Source organism: Zea mays, chromosome 1 (genome assembly GCF_902167145.1).
Source record: "Zea mays cultivar B73 chromosome 1, Zm-B73-REFERENCE-NAM-5.0, whole genome shotgun sequence".
Classification (NCBI taxonomy): domain Eukaryota; kingdom Viridiplantae; phylum Streptophyta; class Magnoliopsida; order Poales; family Poaceae; genus Zea; species Zea mays.
In genome coordinates this window covers 15,574,197-15,589,420 of record NC_050096.1, presented here as the reverse complement: position 1 = coordinate 15,589,420, position 15,224 = coordinate 15,574,197, and the positions used below count along the sequence as shown (strand labels likewise).

The window sequence follows — 15,224 nt, the reverse complement described above, 5'->3', positions numbered from 1 at the left end:
AAATGGCCGGTTAGAGGGTATTTATAGCCCCCACAATTATAGTCATTGGACAGAAGTATCGGTTTTTTGTCGACGGGCGTACCGGACAGTCCGGTACACACCGGACATGCACTGTTCACTGTCCGGTGCCCTAGTCACGTCAGCCGACCGTTGGATCCGACTTTTACCTAGACTCTTTTGAGGTGTTGCATCCTAAGTGTCTTAGTCCAATTCTCTTCGCATTCTGTGAACTATAACCATAAACACTAGCAAATATATTAGTCCACAAGTTATGTTGATCATTAAATACCAAAACCTTTTGAGGCAAATGGACCGGAGTCCATTTTCCTTACAAGATGGATTACAAAAACCTATACAAAATAACAGGCTGTATTATCAGTTATGTTTTGCTCTAAACTGTAAGTAAGTTAGAAGGCAAGGGGCCATGTTTTAGATAGTGTTTGGTTGAAGAATATGCGGGAAGGGAGATGCTCCACTGCTAATTTATTGTGCTAATTTATTGTTGTTCAAATTTATTTATATAAAACTAAGTGGTTTTAAAAATTATACTCCCTCCGTCCAAGCTTAACTGGCGTTTTAGCTCATTTTATTTGTCCAGAATTATGTGTCGTTCGTGGTCTACACCTCGATGCCACCATAGTTATCTCCTCGTTTCACACACCCGTTCGCTTCGTTCCCATACCAACAGACTCTTGGCCTCCTCTCATTCACCGTGGAGGGCTGGAGGCTGTGAACCGTTTCGTCTTTCGTGTACTCAGCATTAATTACAATTAATACTTCACGCTAGATCACAGGGGTACATGCGTCTATTATCTTGGCTGGTATTATGTCTGAGAAAAGCTAAAACGCGAGTTAAACTTGGACGGAGGGAGTACTTAAATGTTAAAGTATTTGGCTCCGTAAAATCTTTCAGACGAAACATCCAACTGTCTCCGGAAACAACCGCTACCTTAGTACGTGCGCCGGTGCGCGGCAGAGGACCGAGATCCAACGCGCCAACGCGGAGTGGTACGTACAGGTTTCCATGTAGCGCGCCCAATCCGATCCGGTCCCCGTACCAAGTTAGGCGCGGTGACCGGCGCAGGAGAGAGAGGGTAACTGGCAGTTCATAGAAGAAGCTACCCCGGCAGCTAATAAGCAGTGGCGGCGATCATATCGACTGCTTCGCCCAAGGTTGCTTTCCAGCCTTTACGCCATGAAACCAATTCAAGTTCCAACACGCACGCACCAAGAAGATTTTACACCCGATGATCATCATCACGGCCTCATGCATGCATCCATCCACGCATTTTATTACGTCGGGTGGACGCATCGCGATATACTTTTCCTGCACTTATATATAAAGACAGTGGTAGAGGAAGAAGTCTCTGTCACAGCAACGTAACGTCAGAAACTTATCCTTGCTCGATCGCTCGCCACTGCATCCATGAGATCGCCGGTGCTGACCCGCCTGCTCGCCGCCGCGCTCCTCGTCGCGTCGTCGTCGGCGGCGCTGTCGCAGGCCGCGTGGGTGCCCGTCCTGGACGTGAACGACCTGGTGATCAAGCAGGTGGCGCAGTTCGCGGTGCTGGTGTACGGCCTGGCGCACCACAGGGACCTGGCGTACGTGGGCGTGGTGCGGGCGCAGACGGAGCAGGCCGTCGGCGGCGGCACCAACTTCCGCCTCGTGGTGGTCGCCGCGAGGCCCGACGGCGGCGGGAGCACCGCGCGGTACGACTGCCTGGTGTGGGGCGTGCCGGGGTCGCGCTCCGACACCTGGAAGCTCCGAAGGTTCAGGAAGATCGTCCAGGGCTAGCTATAGCTGCTCATATGGATCCTTCTGGCCTTGCAATAAGCGTCAGTAATAAGGTAGTGTTTCAATGATCAATTGTAAGCCGTGTCCTCCTCCTCATCCTCGGCTGCAGGAGCCAGCCAACTATAATGTAGCTCTCACTCTCTATATGTATTCCGTCTGTAACACAGTTTCATTGCTGCGTATCAGCGTATGTGCTACCTGCGTTCGTAGGAAAAAAAATATGAGTCAGTGCCTACGAATGCTCGTCCAGTTCTGCGTATGTACTGTGCTCTGCCTGAACCCAAGCTTACGCTGCAGCTGGCTAGGGATGGCAACGGGTCGGGTTCGAGTCGGGTGGAGCAAAAACCCGCCCGCGACCGTACCCGCGAAATGTGACCAAACTCGCCTGCGGCCGCACCCGTGGGTGGAATCTCGCACCCGCACCCATCGGGTTTCGGGTGGGTTTCGGGTCCCCGTCGGGTTTTCCATTACATAGCAATATAGCATGTTCAGCAAAAATATAATTGGAAGTCAGAAAAAAAACAGCAATACACATGCTAGTACTGACAATAGTCCACAAATTACAAATATATAAAGCACCCCACGAGAATACAAGTGCACACAAATACATCACACGGCAGTACGGCACCAAATACAGACCAACAGTGATTATCCATAGAACCATATAGCTACATCTAGCACACCAGCAAATACACTTATACATAGCACAGCAGCAAATACACTTATACACTCTAGCTGTCCAGCACATGTCGCCAGGAGCCCAGGACAACACAGCATACGGCCATACTTCAAGCACACCCATACGGCCATACTTCAAGGCTCAAGCACACCCATACGGCCATACTTCAAGCACAGGCGCACAGCAGCAACAACATTCAATAATACACTCCAGCTCTAGCTGACCTGCAACAAAGAAAATATGTTGCATAATTTAATAACCTCCAACAAATGATTAAATGAACAAAAAACTAGGGAAAACTGACCTGAATGTAGATTGCTGACTTGTTGCTTGCTTTCCATTTTTCAGTCAGTTATCATACTATTAGGATCATCCTAACAGTAAAAAGAGTGAAAATAGATAAATCCATGTTAATATTTAACAAACAAATGTAACAATAAAAGATAACTAAAGAGTAAGTGTTTGTTCTTACCATTTCATCCTCCTCATCTTCCAAACAAGTCATCAATGCATTAATAAAGCAAGATTTATCACCTAGCATGTCAGCACGTGACCACGCTTGCATGCACATCAATCCTTCAACTGTTTTTGGAGCAAGCCTACTACGATGTGGACTAATTACCCTTCCCCCAGTGCTAAAGACTGACTCAGATGCCACAGTTGTAACAGGAATTGCCATGATATCTCGAGCTATATTTCTCAAAGTTGGGTATTTAACCCCGGCATATTGCCACCAATGAATGATGTCAAGTTCTTGAGTTCTTGGCATTGTTGGTTCCTCCAAATACAAATCTAATTCAGTACGCACAAAGGTTGAACTTTTTTCAGTTTCCTCTGACAAATATTTGTCAAACATGCCAAAGACAAGATCATCTCCTTCATTGAGGACAACATTCCTATTGGTTGCACCTACTCCATCAGTTGTTGCCATGCCTTCCATAGATCCTTGGTATTCCATAACTAGATCATACAACAAGCTTCTAACTCTAGAAACTTCAATATCTATACTTGGACTGTCTTCCCCATATATGGTGTTATAAAAAGCTTTCATGAATTTCAGTTTGTACCTAGGATCTAAAACAATAGCTATTTCCATAAGCCCATGCACATCTGTCCAGTACTTATTAAACTTATATTTCATCAAATCCGACATCTCTTCCAATCATCATCAATAAAATGTACTGTTACAGACATATAACCTTTCTTTTGATGATTTGCTGTCCACATATCCGTAGTTATAGCTATACGAGATTGGCAATGTTGAAAAACATTCAGCAAAGACTTCTTGTGTATCTCATACATATCCAATATGTCTTTTTTGATTGTGTTTCTGGACACTGCTTTGAACAAAGGTTGTAGTGCTGCATAAAATTTTCTAAAGCCAACATGGTCAACCATAGATAATGGATACTCATGTAAACATATCATTAAAGCAAGCTCTTTCCTAGCAATTTCCTGATCAAACACATATTTTTCCACTACTACTGACCCATCCGTATTTTTGCCCAACTTCAAAGTTGATTGCTTTAGTCCTTTTCTAACCTGCCTAGATTGACAAGTTCTCAGATGACCACGCAGATGATTTGTACCAGCTCTACTGTCTCCGACTAGTGTCTTCTTACACCAATTACACTCAGCTTTCAATTTGCCAGCCACTGTAACTTGTTTGAATTCTAACCATACATCTGACTTGAGCTTTCTTTTGACCCCAACTTGAGGATTATCATCATCATCTATGACTACATTTTCATTACCTTCTTCTGTTGGAGGTTGAGCTTGTGCACTTGAGCATGGAGTAGCATTAGCAGCACTTGACGAATGGGCATTCGGTGTAGGTGTAGCAGCTGCAACAACATTTGAAGAAGCTGTAACATTGGTCGGTGTAGCACTTGACCTGTTTGAGGAGGGCCTTCGTGATCTGGAATCTTGCAGTGTTGGAGGAGGGTTCTGTGGTGCTTGTGAATTAGAACCACCGGTGTTCGCCATGAGGGACTGGTCGCCTGGGCAGCAGAAGCAGTCAAGCAGATTAGCAGAAGCAGCCTGGGCAGAAGCAGTCTCCAACGCGCGGCTAGGCGCCTGGGCAGCAGAAGCAGTCAAGCATAAGCACCTGGCGAGCGGCTGAGTGGCTGACGGGCGAGCACCTGGCGAAGTGGCGAGCGGTGGAGTGGCTGACGGGCGACCTCCAGCGACCAGCGCGCGGCTGGGCAGCAGAAGTAGAATCGCGCGGCCGTCAGGCGTCAGCCTTGTGCTTGTGCGCGCAGCGCGCCGTCAGCCTTGGCCCTTGGCGTTGCTCGCAGAGTCGCAGCTTGTGCTTGTGCGTCACCTGGGAGAGCTGGAGATTGGAGAAGGCAGTGGCTTGGCCCTTGGCGTTGCTCGCAGAGAGGCAGAGAGCGGCTGCTGGGCGCTTGCGGGCGGCGGCTGGGACTCTGGGAGCCTGGGAACTGCCGAACTGGGAAGGATTAGGTTTAGCCGTACTGCCGTAGGTCTCGGTTGGGCTGGGAGCCTGGGACGTGCGGCTGCTGGGCACTTGGGCTTGGGCCAGAATGACGATTGCTGGACTGGGAGACATTGGGTTGGCGTAACTGTTCAGGACTTCGGGTACCCGTGGGTCACCCGTGGGTGAAGTGAGAAACCCGGACCCGAACCCGAAAAGGTGCGGGTCGGGTTCGGGTCACACCCGTGGGTGAAAAAACACACCCGCGCCCGCACCCGTCGGGTCGGGTACCCGACGGGTACCCGAACCTGTGGGTGAAATTGCCATGCCTACAGCTGGCTGTGGCGTCAGGCTCGGGAGCCCATGCCAATTGGGCTAAAAGCCCAAAATTTTCCAATGCACGCCATTGGGGCTGCACAGTTCTAGCACTAGACTGGCTTTTCTTCAGTGAAACTGAGGCTGCACTTTGCAACTGCTTCTTCAGGCAAACACTACATATGATTGGACGTCCAGCTCGTGGGCGCAAGGCTCGCGGCGGCCTGGATGCGCAGGGATGCTCCCTCTTCGTATCTCCATGCGTACAAACTGACACAACAAAAAGCCATTGAGTTGCATCGGTGCGTGCAGGCTCGTCTCCATTCATACAGCGCCCACCAATCACCGGCTAAGTGCGGTCAACGGAACGTGGAGAGCCTGGACGCACGCGCCTAGGTATCCAATCACGCGGAGTACTGTGTCCAGCCGAAGCCTTCCACAGCGGCCGAGGACCGAGGTATAGTTCAACGGAACGTTGCCGTGCTCGATCCGGCAGTGAGACTCCGGCCTGCATCGTTGTCGTCTTTGCTTCAGAACTGACAAAACATGGATGTGGACCTGGCCTAGAAGGTCATACAATACAAAACTAGAATTATTTTAGAATTGACAGTGGCAGAGTATTAGGAATCATCAGCTGCGATAACATAACCGACAGTTAATACTCCATCCATTTCAATTTATAATTCACTTATCTTTTTTATCCTAAATTTGATAGGTTCGTCTTATTCAAAAAAAATTATAATTATCATTAATTTTTACTGTGATATAGTTTAACATATAATACATTTTAAGCGTGGTTTTCAATTTTTTATTTTTCACAAAAACATGGTAAGAAATACATGCGAGCCAGTCAAACTTGTTAAGAAAAATCAAACGAATTAGAAATTAGGACAGTGGGAGTATACAAACGGGAGTATATAAACGACTATCACTATTAATTTAGTGTTGAGTGAGCAATTATCGGTTCGTGTCTATCACTATCACTCATGATATGAATCAACGGTGATAACTGCTAAGCATAAATGGTTTATAATTTTTCATATGAGATCGAACGAAGATATACTCTATATTGAAATTATTTAGTTTAAAGGAATCTAAAACTTTACAGTCGATAACTTCTTAATTAATTCGAGATGGTTTACCCGTGTAAATATTCAATATGATTTTTGAATCATATTTGACATGATTAACAATGTCAAATTCGCAATATCGAATGAAGACAAACTCAACATTAAAGTTGTGCTAGTATAATGCTCGTGTGTTGTGACAAAACATAAATATTTGATAGTATAACGATTACATGAAAATGAACAATAGATATATTACCATCGATCGACCTTAATATCTGACAAATTATTTGTCAACAACCAATACAAAACTAAACTTGGAATTCAGAACGCCTCCTCCTCTCCCTTAGCTGTTCAGTCACGCATCACGGGTGGCAGAGCCTCCTCCTCCTATCCAGGGAAGGTCGATGTTCTTTATGGTGGTGCGGACTGCGGAAGAATCTGGGTGAAGAAGGTGGAGACGAGAAAGAGATGAGAAGTTAGAGGGTTAATAACTTAATATACGATGACAAGAGCGATGAAGAGGAGGATGAAGCGCTTATGGTGGTGCATGATTGGTTGCATATGTAAGACATAAGACATATTTTACTATTTATTAGGCGACATTGGGGAGAGGGAATGAGATTTTTGCAAAAGTAACGACGGTGGTACTGGTAGTATCGACGAATCTATAACTTTGCAGCTAACATATTTTTATTTAAGATTATTTTTTATGTGAGTTATATAATATATAAGACTTTAAAAAAGCGTGGTTAAAAAAATATGGTCAGCCCACACACGTGCCGCGTAGTTCAGCTGGTGCGCGCGTATGTCAATGTTGAGGTCTCAACAGGGTGCAGGGTATGCGACCGTTCAGGGCCCCAAGATCATTAGGGCCCCTGTATGTCTAGATTATGTCCAAATACATATATTTTACCGGTAAATCTCTATTCTCGTTCCTTTGTTGTGTCTCTCTGATTTTTTGGCAATCATCTCTTCGAGGTCGCGTTGCTCAATTCTAGCCTAATGGAGGGCCCACCTTGATAACCTACGTTGCTTAATCCAAGTCTAGTTTGCTGAAATTTGTTTCCAGAAAATTTTCTCTAATGTATTTAAATTTGGTTTACTGTGCATTTTAAGGTTTAGGATAGTTTGACAAATTAAAAATAAAATACTCGCTCTCAAAGCAAATATAGAGTTATATTACCTAATCTGTATAATTTTACAACTCATAAAATATTGTAATAGTATCCAGTCATATCATTTTAAAAAAAATGGGTAAATCATCAACTTTTTTATTTTTCAGATATCGTTTAAAGTTGAAAAAATAGCAGAATCAAACGTTTATATAGAGCCTCTATATAGATTTTCGCTTAAGGCCCCTAAAATGTCAGGACCGGCCCTAGATCTCAAACCAGTTGTTCGAGTTTAGTCTCAACCCGTGGTCTTAAAAACAAGGAAAAAGACTTGGTCACCGACTATGTGAACGCGTTGATCCAATATGACAGCCCTTGTGTTTGGTTCCGTGCAGCAGCGCCAACAAATGGCGACGGACAACGACAGCGACGGGCGTTCTTGGCATATTTGACTACACTGTCCAAAGCCTACAAATGCTCAAATGCCTACCACCAGATTTTGCCCTACCCAAATCTCGTCCAAGCTTCCTGTGCCGTCTTCCGTTCCACTCAAATCTGCTGTGAACACAGGCTAGCAGGTGAAAGATCGATGTCGAACGCTGCCATCGGTGAGTAAGACGTCTCTTGCCGGATGACAGATAATGCTTAGATCGCTCTGTCTGACCTCCTTGCGATCCCCTCTCTTTCAGCGATCGGTACCATCATATTCGTCATTTTCGTCGCCGCGATAATTGCCTGCGCCTACAGGCGGGCCGAGGCATGCGCCGGCGGCGTCGCGAGGAGCTACGCGGTGGTGTCGGACCAACAGATCCGGCACGCCACCATCGAGAAATTCCTCTCGGAGATCAGGCACGAGAAGCCCTTCAGGTTCACGTCGCAGCAGCTCGCCGGGTTCACGGGCAACTACACGACCCGGCTCGGCGCCGGCGGCTTCGGCACGGTGTACAAGGGCGTGCTCCCCAACGGCCTCGCCGTGGCGGTCAAGGTCTTCGACCGCAGCCTCACGCAGAGGTCCCAGGAGGAGCAGTTCATGGCCGAGGTGGGAACCATCGGCCGCACGTACCACGTCAACCTCGTCAGGCTCTTCGGCTTCTGCTTCGACGACGTCGCGCGCGCCCTGGTGTACGAGTACATGGGCAACGGCGCGCTCGACGCCTACCTCCTGGGCCGGGGCCGCGGCGCCGGCCTCCCGGCGCTACGCGACATCGCCGCCGGCGTCGCCAGGGGCATCCGGTACCTGCACGAGGAGTGCCAGCAGAAGATAGTGCACTACGACATCAAGCCCGGGAACGTGCTCCTCGACGCCGCCCTCACGCCCAAGGTCGCCGACTTCGGGCTCGCGCGGCTGGTGAACCGCGCCGACACGCACGTGTCCGTCTCCTGCGTGCGCGGCACCCCGGGCTTCGCCGCGCCGGAGATGTGGATGCTGTCGGGCGTCACGGAGAAGTGCGACGTGTACAGCTTCGGCATGCTCCTGCTCGAGATCGTCGGCCGGCGCCGGAACTTCCACGAGGAGGCGTCCGAGAGCCAGCAGTGGTTCCCCACGCTGGCGTGGACCAAGTACGAGAGCGGCGAGCTCGTGGACCTCGTCGCGTGCAGCAGCGGCACCGGCGCGGATGGTGGTGCGGCCGCCGCGCCGGGTGAGGAGAAAGAACATGAGCTGCAGCGCGACAAAGAGATAGTGGAGAGGATGTGCAAGGTTGCGTTCTGGTGCGTGCAGCAGCAGCCGGAAGCGAGGCCGCCCATGGGTGCGGTGGTGAAGATGCTAGAGGGTGAGATGAGCATCGCTGCTCCTGTGAACCCCTTCCAGCATCTAATGGCGACGCCGGTGATGGCCAACCTGTGGACGACGACGATGGCGAGTAGCGCAAACGCTGTGTCAGCAACTGCCATTTCTGAGACTAGCATCGAGATCGTCTCGCTTTGACACCTGGCTGCAACTGAAAATGGGCAGGACATGGTCAAAGCTTTGATTAGTTTGTCCACCGGTCTCTTTCTCCTTCGGTATGCTGATGGTGCACGACTGCACCCGAACGGTGAACTTAACTGTTAACTCTTGCGAAGCTCTAAATGTCTTTGCTGCGTTGCTTTGAGCTCTCAAGTCTGAACTGTGAACATGTGTTCTCATGCCTCAACTTCATACGATGATTTGATTTTTTTTTTTGCCACCTGCACCAGCACCTGCCCAGCTGCCGTGACGCGAAATGGACCCATGGTATGGCAGTTTGCACACCCTGCTTAACTAGTATCCATTCATCCATATTGTCCTCAACCTTTTATTGTCATCAGTGGATCTGATCATTTGTTTTGCACCGCAATTAAATAAATAGGTTCCTTAGGGTGTTAGGGTAGTACAAGTCTTCCCAACCAGTGTTTGAGACTATGCATAGATACCACGCACACCATTAGAGCAAGTATAATAAGCTGATATACACGGGTTGTAAGGGATACCACGTCAGATTTATGATGATGTAGAAGAAAGAAAAGTGGGGAGACAAAAAAATGGGTCGCTCACTAGTAGCTAGCTGAGAGTGTACTACTCACGAACTCGAAGTGTCTTTATGAGAGAGAGGTAGACCATGTATTAAATGTGTAGCTTGTATCATGAGAGTTATTAGATGAGTGGGGCAAAATGTACAACCCTGAGACTCCGGTTCGATTTTCTAAGTATAAGAGACAACTAATAGATTGTATCACTACCGCAATTTGGCTCTTTGTCGAGTATCAAATATTTTGCCGAGTGTTTTTTTTTCGGGCACTCGACAAAGAAGCTCTTTGCCGAGTGTTTTATTTTTGACACTCAGCAAAAAACTTCTTTACCGAGTGTCAAAAATATAACACTCAACAAAGAGCTCTTTATCGACTGCTTTTTTCAACACTAGGCAAAGACAATTTTAAAATTACATTTTAAAACAGTAAATTAATTCAAATGAAAAAGTTTCAACTACAAATTTGTATAACTCATCATGATGTACAATTTATATTTTGAACATTTTTCATATGACAAAATAAAAAAATTGTTCATAAAACCTATATCTCTCGTAGTTTATGAAACTACGAGAGAGATGTATAAGATTTGTGCATATTGTTAGAACCATCATGTGAGATGAACAAATGGCCAAACAACCAAAAAAACTTTGTAGATTTTGAGAAGTTATAGATTTGTGTTTGTAGTTCACAGGATGCTAAAGTTACTTGGACCAAGGCATTGACGAAAGCAACCTCAAAATAAGACATTATGAAGATTAAGCAAAGTCCAAGAAACGAAGCAAGTGTTGCCAGGCGGACTGTCCGGTGCCACACGCCGGACTGTCCGGTGCACCAGGGAACTGTAGCCCAACGGCTAGTTCTAGGTGGCACTGTGGAGAAAAGACCATCAGACTGTCCGGTGAGAAGTTTGGACTGTCTGGTGTAAAAAGCCTGTGCACCAACGGTCACCTGCTGTGACAGTTCAACGGCTAGGAGCACCGGACAGGGGCACAAATCGTCCGGTGTGCCGCGGAAAGTAGCAACTTTTCTTCAACAGCTAGTTTTGTGTTGGGGGCTATAAATACACCCCCAACTGACCATTTCAAGGTGTGGGAGCCCAAGCAACATACCAAGGCATATAGTAGACATTTTCAAGTGCTCATAGACTCAAGTGCTTAATAGAATCACTCGATGATTAGAGTAGGTGCTTTGCGAAGTGCTTAAGTTAGTTATACCGCTTTAGCGCTTGCTCTAGGTGAACCCTAGTTAGTTGCTTGAGTTTTGTAAAACCACACAACCCCTCGGCTCTTGCGCGAGCCGTTGTAATTATACCGAGTGGGGCTAGAGTCTTGCGAGACTGTGACAACCGCGTTTGTGTCACGACCACCACCATGTATCGGAGGGAACGTGGCCCGCGATGTTTCGGCCGAAAGCTCGATAGTGGAGACGGCGGGGAGCGTCCGAGAGGGGCCGGAAGCGGAGCACCAGTTACGTGTGGAGAAGGCCCGCAACTCTCTACGTAGTTACTCGACCGAGGTGCTTGGCCTCGCGTGGGCTTTCCATTGCGTAGGGGCACCAACGAGGATTAGTCGAGGCCTTGCGTGGTTTCCGGATACCTTGGTAAAAATACCGGTGTCATCCACGAGAGTTTGCATCTCTACCTTGCCCCTTAGTTTCCACGTTTACTTTAAACATTTAAGTTTCAATCTTGTCTTTATATTTATATTGTTCTAGATTGAAACTGAAAGTCGCCTAGAGGGGGGGTGAATAGGGCGAAACTGAAATTTACAAATATAAACACAACTACAAGCCGGGTTAGCGTTAGTAATAAAGAAACGAGTCCGCGAGAGAGGGCGCAAAACAAATCCCAAGCGAATAAGCAAGTGAGACACGGAGATTTGTTTTACCGAGGTTCGGTTCTTGCAAACCTACTCCCCGTTGAGGAGGCCACAAAGGCCGGGTCTCTTTCAACCCTTCCCTCTCTCAAACGATCCCTCGGATCGAGTGAGCTTCTCTTCTCAAATCAAAGCCGGGAACAAAACTTCCCCGCAAGGGCCACCACACAATTGGTGCCTCTTGCCTTTATTTCAATGGAGTTATGATCTCAAGAACAAGTGAGAAAGAAAAGAAGCAATCCAAGCGCAAGAGCTCAAAAGAACACGGCAAATCACTCTCACTTATCACTAATGCTTTTGTGGAGTTGGGAGAGGATTTGATCTCTTTTGGTGTGTCTAGAATTGAATGCCTAGCTCTTGTAAGTGGTTGAGAAGTGGAAAACTTGGATCCAATGAATGGTGGGGTGGTTGGGTATTTATAGTCCCAACCACCAAACATGACCGTTGGCTGGGCTGTCTGTTCGATGGCGCACCGGACAATCCGGTGCACACCGGACAGTCCGGTGCCCCTGCCACGTCAACACTGCCGTTGGATTCTAGCCGTTGGAGCTTCTGACTTGTGGGCCCGCCTGGGTGTCCGGTGCACACCGGACATCTACTGTTCCTTGTCCGGTGTGCCGGAATGGGCGCGCCTGACATCTGCGCGCGCAGAGCGCGCATTGAATGCGCGGCAGAGAGCCGTTGGCGCGGAGGTAGCCGTTGCTCCGGAGTCGCACCGGACAGTCCGGTGCACACCGGACAGTCCGGTGAATTATAGCGGACTAGCCGTTGGAGTTTCCCGAAGCTGGCGAGTTCCTGAGGCCGACCTTCCTTGGCGCACCGGACACTGTCCGGAGTACACCGGACAGTCCGGTGAATTATAGCGGAGTCGCCTCTGGAAATTCCCGAAGGTGGCGAGTTTGCGTTGGAGTCCTCTGGTGCACCGGACACTGTCCGGTGGTGCACCGGACACTGTCCGGTGTACACCGGACAGTCCGGTGCTCCCAGACCAGAGGGCCTTCGGTTGCCACTTTGCTCCTTTGTTGAATCCAAAACTTGGTCCTTTTATTGGCTGAGTGTGAACCTTTTGCACCTGTATAAACTTATACACTTGGGCAAACTAGTTAGTCCAATTGTTTGTGTTGGGCAATTTAACCACCAAAATTAATTAGGAACTAGGTGTAAGCCTAATTCCCTTTCAATCTCCCCCTTTTTGGTGATTGATGCCAACACAAACCAAAGCAAATATAGAAGTGTATAATTGAACTAGTTTGCATAATGTAAGTGCAAAGGTTGCTTAGAATTTGAGCCAATATAAATACTTACAAGATATGCATGGATTGTTTCTTTCTTATATAACATTTTGGACCACATTTGCACCACATGTTTTGTTTTTGCAAAATCTTTTGTAAATCCATTTCAAAGTTCTTTTGCAAATAGTCAAAGGTAAATGAATAAGATTTTTGCAAAGCATTTTCAAGATTTGAAATTTTCTCTCGTATTTCAAATGCTTTTTCTTTGACTAAACAAAACTCCCCCTAAATGAGATCCTCCTCTTAGTGTTCAAGAGGGTTTTGATGTGTCATTTTTGAAATACTATTTTCTCCCCCTTTTGAACACAATGGGATACCAAATGAAAAATATTCAATACTGAGTTTTTGAAATTTTGAAATAGGTGGTGGTGCGGTCCTTTTGCTTTGTGCTCATTTCTCCCCCTTTTTGGCATGAATCGCCAAAAACGGAATCATTAGAGCCCTCGAAGTGCTATCTTCCTCTTTGGTCATAAATAAATGAGTTAAGATTATACCAAAGACGAAGTCCGGTCCTTTTGCTTTGGGCTCTTTCTCCCCCAAAGACAAAGTCTTGATGCTCATGCTTGTCTCCCCCTAGAACGGAGAGTTGCTTGGAGCGACGGCGAAGGTTGAGTTACGTAGTGGAAGCCTTTGTCTTCGCCGAAGACTCTAATTTCCTTTTAATATACCTATGACTTGGTTTAAAATAGACTTGAAAACACATTAGTTATAGCATATGAAAGAGGTATGATCAAAGGTATATAAATGAGCTATGTGTGCAATCTAGCAAAAGAAATTGCGCGAATCAAGAATATTGAGCTCATGCCTAAGTTTGTTAAAGGATTGTTCATCAAGCGGCTTGGTAAAGATATCGGCTAATTGATCTTTAGTATTAATGTAAGAAATCTCGATATCTCCCTTTTGTTGGTGATCTCTCAAAAAGTGATACCGAATGGCTATGTGCTTAGTGCGGCTATGCTCGACGGGATTGTCGGCCATTTTGATTGCACTCTCATTATCACATAGCAAAGGGACTTTGGTCAATTTGTAACCGTAGTCACGCAGGGTTTGCCTCATCCAAAGCAATTGCGCGCAACAATGACCTGCGGCAATATACTCGGCTTCGGCGGTGGAAAGAGCGACCGAATTTTGCTTCTTTGAAGCCCAAGACACCAAGGATCTTCCCAAGAACTGGCAAGTCCCCGATGTGCTCTTCCTATTGATTTTACACCCCGCCCAATCGGCATCCGAATAACCAATCAAATCAAAAGTGGATCCCCTAGGATACCAAAGCCCAAACTTAGGAGTATAAGCCAAATATCTCAAGATTCGTTTTACGGCCGTAAGGTGAGCTTCCTTAGGGTCGGCTTGGAATCTTGCACACATGCATACGGAAAGCATAATATCCGGTCGAGATGCACATAAATAGAGTAGAGAACCTATCATCGACCGGTATACCTTTTGATCCACGGACTTACCTCCCGTGTCGAGGTCGAGATGCCCATTTGTTCCCATGGGTGTCTTGATGGGTTTGGCATCCTTCATTCCAAACTTGGTTAGAATGTCTTGAGTGTACTTCGTTTGGCTGATGAAGGTGCCCTCTTGGAGTTGTTTGACTTGGAATCCTAGAAAATACTTCAACTCCCCCATCATCGACATCTCGAATTTCTGTGTCATGATCCTACTAAACTCTTCACATGTAGACTCGTTAGTAGACCCAAATATAATATCATCAACATAAATTTGGCATACAAACAAGTCATTTTCAAGTGTTTTAGTAAAGAGTGTAGGATCGGCTTTACCGACTTTGAATCCATTATCAATAAGGAAATCTCTAAGGCATTCATACCATGCTCTTGGGGCTTGCTTGAGCCCATAAAGCGCCTTAGAGAGCTTATAGACATGGTTAGGATACTCACTGTCTTCAAAGCCGGGAGGTTGCTCAACATAGACCTCTTCCTTGATTGGTCCATTGAGGAAGGCACTTTTCACGTCCATTTGATAGAGCTTAAAGCCATGGTAAGTAGCATAGGCCAATAATATACGAATTGACTCAAGCCTAGCTACGGGTGCATAGGTTTCACCGAAATCCAAACCTTCGACTTGGGAGTATCCCTTGGCCACAAGTCGGGCTTTGTTCCTTGTCACCACACCATGCTCATCTTGCTTGTTGCGGAAGACCCA

General features: G+C 46.8%; 2 protein-coding genes across 2 annotated transcripts; both read left to right on the top strand.

Annotated features, from left to right (window-relative positions):
• The first annotated feature begins 1,373 nt into the window (after positions 1-1,373).
• Positions 1,374-2,044, top strand: LOC103631780 (cysteine proteinase inhibitor 5). The gene has a single exon (XM_008653266.4). It carries the CDS (start codon positions 1,427-1,429, stop codon positions 1,793-1,795), a length of 369 nt encoding a protein of 122 aa, XP_008651488.1. The 5' UTR covers positions 1,374-1,426; the 3' UTR covers positions 1,796-2,044.
• Positions 2,045-7,757: 5,713 nt separating this feature from the next.
• LOC103631779 (rust resistance kinase Lr10) lies at positions 7,758-9,545 on the top strand. Its single transcript, XM_008653263.4, has 2 exons — positions 7,758-8,013; positions 8,095-9,545. The coding sequence occupies exons 1-2, from the start codon at positions 7,995-7,997 to the stop codon at positions 9,330-9,332; spliced, it is 1,257 nt and encodes a 418-aa protein (XP_008651485.1). The 5' UTR covers positions 7,758-7,994; the 3' UTR covers positions 9,333-9,545.
• The last annotated feature ends 5,679 nt before the right edge of the window (positions 9,546-15,224 follow it).